The following is a 4,232-nucleotide window of genomic DNA, read 5'->3' on the forward strand; positions in this document are numbered from 1 at the left end:
CACACACACACACACGCACACACACGAATGATTTTTTTTTCTGTTACAAGTGTGGCCTTGGATATGATAATCGTAATATTTTTCAAGAGAATAGTTCGAGTCTCAGATATTATATTCATCGTCCTGATTCTATGAATGCATATAGCATCACAACCAATCGCCAACACAAAGCTCAAGCTCATAAGTCACACATAGTGGTGACTGCTATGTAAAACTGGTACTCTTTTCCCCCTGCGGTTGGAATTACTGTACTTCTTTGTATTTCTTCTATACTTCTAGTACCTATTATGAACGAAATAGAGACTGTAACTTGCCAGAATATTTTTTTAGATCTTCTGTACAACTGCTTAAAGAAAACCAAAGTACGCAGTTTATGATAGCTTCTTAAATCTATGCGATACACCAATTGCCCGGTTAGGGGAATAAACCCTTTATCCCTTTGATGCTAAAACGTGATAGAAAAAAAATCAATCAATCAATCAATCAATCAATCAATCAATCAATCAATCAATTAATCAATCAATCAATCAATCAATCAATCAAACAAACAAACAAAAACCGTCATATAGTAATGATTATGCACAATAGACCGAATCAGAACATGCGCAAACACACTTTTGTCAGACGAAGCCAACGTCCTGTTTTCACAAACCATGAAAATAAATAATAATAGAAATGATAATCAATGAAGTACTGAACTGTTCCGTTTTAACTAACATCCATGAGTGTCTCAAAGACAATATCTATGACCCTATCGTAGAATACAAAATGGAAACCCTCATCGATTCGCGATACCATCCAAACCGTTCGATACGCGATACCATTCAAAACCCTCATCCATAGGGATAAGATATAAAGATTCTAAAATGAATATGCCAAGATGATTTTTAATACAAATCATCATACTGCTCAAACTTCCTTGTTACAAACGCTGAAATGGCAGTCAGTTGAGCAACGTATAAAACATCAATATTGTATTCTCGTTTTCAAATTGCAAAATAATCTAATATCAGCTCATTTAGAATCATTGAAAACGAACAGTAAATTATAAGACACAAGGTTATTCTTTGAAATACCCACTTCAACCTCCCGTCCATGGACAGAATATAAAATAAATTCTTTTGCATAAGAAAATTATGTAGGAGCTGCCTTGTTAATGAACTCCTTGTAAATTTTCAAACATGTACATCTCTCTATGGATTAAAAAAAGGGCAAAACCATAGATTATGTAGTCATTCAATTGATTTGTAATTGTGCAATATACCTGTATATCCATGTTTTAGGTATACTTATTCATCATTAGTCCACTTTTGATGTTTTAGTTTACAGTGTTACCTATAACTGTATTGTGTATTTTCATGTAGAATGGTATTTGTTATTACTGCAGGGCCCCTTTGGAAAGCAGTTTAACAAAACCGAACCGGCCAACTCTGCAGTATGAAATAAATAAAACAAAATGAATGCATGAATAGATGTTCGATGCGCAATACCATACTACAATCAACGGTAGATGTGTAACTATCGTGCGCTAAATACAAGTTAAATACAAATTAAATACACAGAAACTGACTGATGCAATACACCATAAGCATTGTATTAGCTGCGATATGAATTGCCGATGTTCTATACGCAATGCCATCCAATCAACGGTAGATGCGTAACCATTGTGTGTTAACTACAAGTTTTAGACACACCCTAAGAATTGTAATAGTTGCGATGTGAACTGTTATTTGCGGCTTGCTACTGTGAGAACTGATATAGAAATTAAAATCAATCGAGATAATGAAATTCTAACTTTTACGGAGAAAGTCATATGCAAACTAGAGTATCACTGTCCTATTATGGGATAAGACGATAATCAAAATTCATCAGGCTTACTTAAATTGCTCTTTATTGTATGAAATACCTGGATATGTTCGCTCTTTAGTAGATCTTTAAAGCATTTTTTCTGCTGCTTTTTCGAGCAAATCGTCTGCTAATCTCCCCTTAGCCGTCAGCCTTTGTGAAGACAGCCATCGATATTTCTCATCCGTCATGTAAGGTCGTGGCGTGCAGTCATTTGTGACTATTTCAGGTTGGCATTGATTGTAGATAGAACGGTTGAACAATCAGAGGGCTATGGGGAGGATGCGTTCTTCGAACCATGAGAGCAGCAGATAAATATCGCTGTGCCGGGCTATAACTCTGACGATGAATCTCGGTGTTGCACACCAGACACCAGAAAAAGCTTGGCAGCCAATCCTAACGTGTGCTGAATCGAAGGCTGTGACTGCGATTCGCTCTGCCGACCAATCACCGCACGTCAAGCGTTACGGCAGTCTTGGACGCATGCGCTGCATGAGCGGAAAAAAGAATAGACGCTCTTACTCTCCCTGCAATCTGCGTCAGTCGCGATGCTTCGTTCGCACGGGCACGTCTTCACAGCGAAGTAAACGTTGCCTCTGACTTCTTGCTGTTTGACTGAAACTCTTGCACAGCCCAAGTCATCATGACTCTTGCTTCTTCAGACCCGCATTAGAAAATATTCGTCGTCAATATGGATCCTGACTGCGTAGACAGTTTTAATCTTACCATCGATGAAATTCCAAGCATGATATATGGACCGGGTCATACCTTTTATATCACTGCCTTCTTACCTCTCCTCATGGTAATAGGCGTGCTTGGTAATCTGGCGTTTATCTATGTCGTGATCAAAATTCCCCGGATGAGAACTTGCACGAACTGCTACCTCCTAAATCTGGCGATATCTGATATCATCTTTCTGCTGATGGCTATCGGTGAGAAAATTTGGCGATATGCAATGTCTCCGATACTTGATGATGATAATCCTATGGGACGAGGTGGTTGCATCTGGGTCTTTCTACTCTCTGATGCGGCCTACATAGCTTCCTTGTTTTTCATCACCTTCGTATCTGTAGAGCGGTATTGTGCCGTTTGCCGTCCCCAGAAAAAGAGCGAGACTAGTCAGTTCACGAAAACGGCTATCTTCACATCGGCTTCGTGGATCATATCGGCCATCGTGGCCGCAGCCTTAACTCCCTCCAATTTCATGTTTAATAAGTACTGCCTCCAATGGCCACCGGGACAGCAATTTGCAGACTACCCGACAACGTTCGCGTTCTGTCATCCCCTTCACGAATGGATAGCCGCCTACGCGCTGGGTATGCAAACGATACCATTCTTCATCTCCTTAGTCGTTAACATACTGCTGTATATCGCAATAATACGTGGCTTAAACAGATCGATCGAACGATTGCGCATACACGGCGGTACCAAGGATAATGATACGAAAATGCGCGATCAAGTAGCACGTATGCTGGTCATTAATGGTGCATTTTTCTTCTGTTCGTTGGCACCATTCGAGTTTGTCTCTGCCTTGAATATGGTTGCGAGAATGTCGGGAGAAAATTACTTTGGCTCCGCAACGGCCAAAGAAGTGCTGTCTTACGTGGGAAGATCATTGTCATACATTAATGCGGTCATCAACCCCATTATTTACACTGTAATGAGTAACCGTTACAGAGAGGCGTTCAAGCAGGCATTTCACATAGGCATGTCACGCTCATCGAAACGACTCATTTCGGGAAAATCCACAACTCAAGCCACCACCCAGGAATACCTCAAAGTCAATCAAGACACGCGAATGTAACTAGTCAAATTCCGGTCAGAACAAACGGATCAAGTGGCGTCTCCCCGCCTCTCGGGAATATTGATCAACCGCATCATTGCTACGCGGGACCAATGCCAGCTGACAACATAACGTGGTGTACGAAGAGCGATAGAATACGCAATGAAAATAATAGTCGTATCGACGATGTCAATCAAGCAACGCTCAGTTTGTGTGGTGGATGGCACACGATTCGTTTTCTCATTAAAAAAAAACCGCTGGTGATTCAATAATCGTTTTTAAATCTGCAACAGGAATACGGACAGCAAAACACAAGACTTACACGTCTGGGCTTTTCAAGTACGTCATGTTTTGTAACGTTATCGTTGCGTTACACTGATGTAGATAGAAAAATTTCACGCCTAGCTGCGTTATGTAAAAATGTTTATATGATATGAGCTTTACCACCTACAAGACTGACATGGTATCACTATTCAAATTTGATGACAGTGGGTGGAATATCTCATTCCTAATGTGTGTACTACTATATACTCAAATATTGCACTAAAACACTTAGCGTTCAAGAACATTTAAATTCATTCAAAATAATCCAATGGCAAAGGAT

General features: G+C 40.0%; 1 protein-coding gene across 1 annotated transcript; it reads left to right on the top strand.

The window, feature by feature from the left end:
* The first annotated feature begins 2,398 nt into the window (after nt 1-2,398).
* On the top strand, nt 2,399-3,649 carry LOC139730288 (neuropeptides capa receptor-like). The gene has a single exon (XM_071641165.1). It carries the CDS (start codon nt 2,537-2,539, stop codon nt 3,647-3,649), a length of 1,113 nt encoding a protein of 370 aa, XP_071497266.1. The 5' UTR covers nt 2,399-2,536.
* The last annotated feature ends 583 nt before the right edge of the window (nt 3,650-4,232 follow it).

The sequence above is a fragment of the Diadema antillarum genome, unplaced genomic scaffold (assembly GCF_040938485.1).
Source record: "Diadema antillarum isolate AM-2024a unplaced genomic scaffold, OU_Dant_1.0 seq00000301_RagTag, whole genome shotgun sequence".
Classification (NCBI taxonomy): domain Eukaryota; kingdom Metazoa; phylum Echinodermata; class Echinoidea; order Diadematoida; family Diadematidae; genus Diadema; species Diadema antillarum.

Bases quoted from the DNA above. Each gene is read 5' to 3' on its own strand.
- LOC139730288 (XM_071641165.1), top strand. From the start codon at position 2,537: ATGGATCCTGACTGCGTAGACAGTTTTAATCTTACCATCGATGAAATT.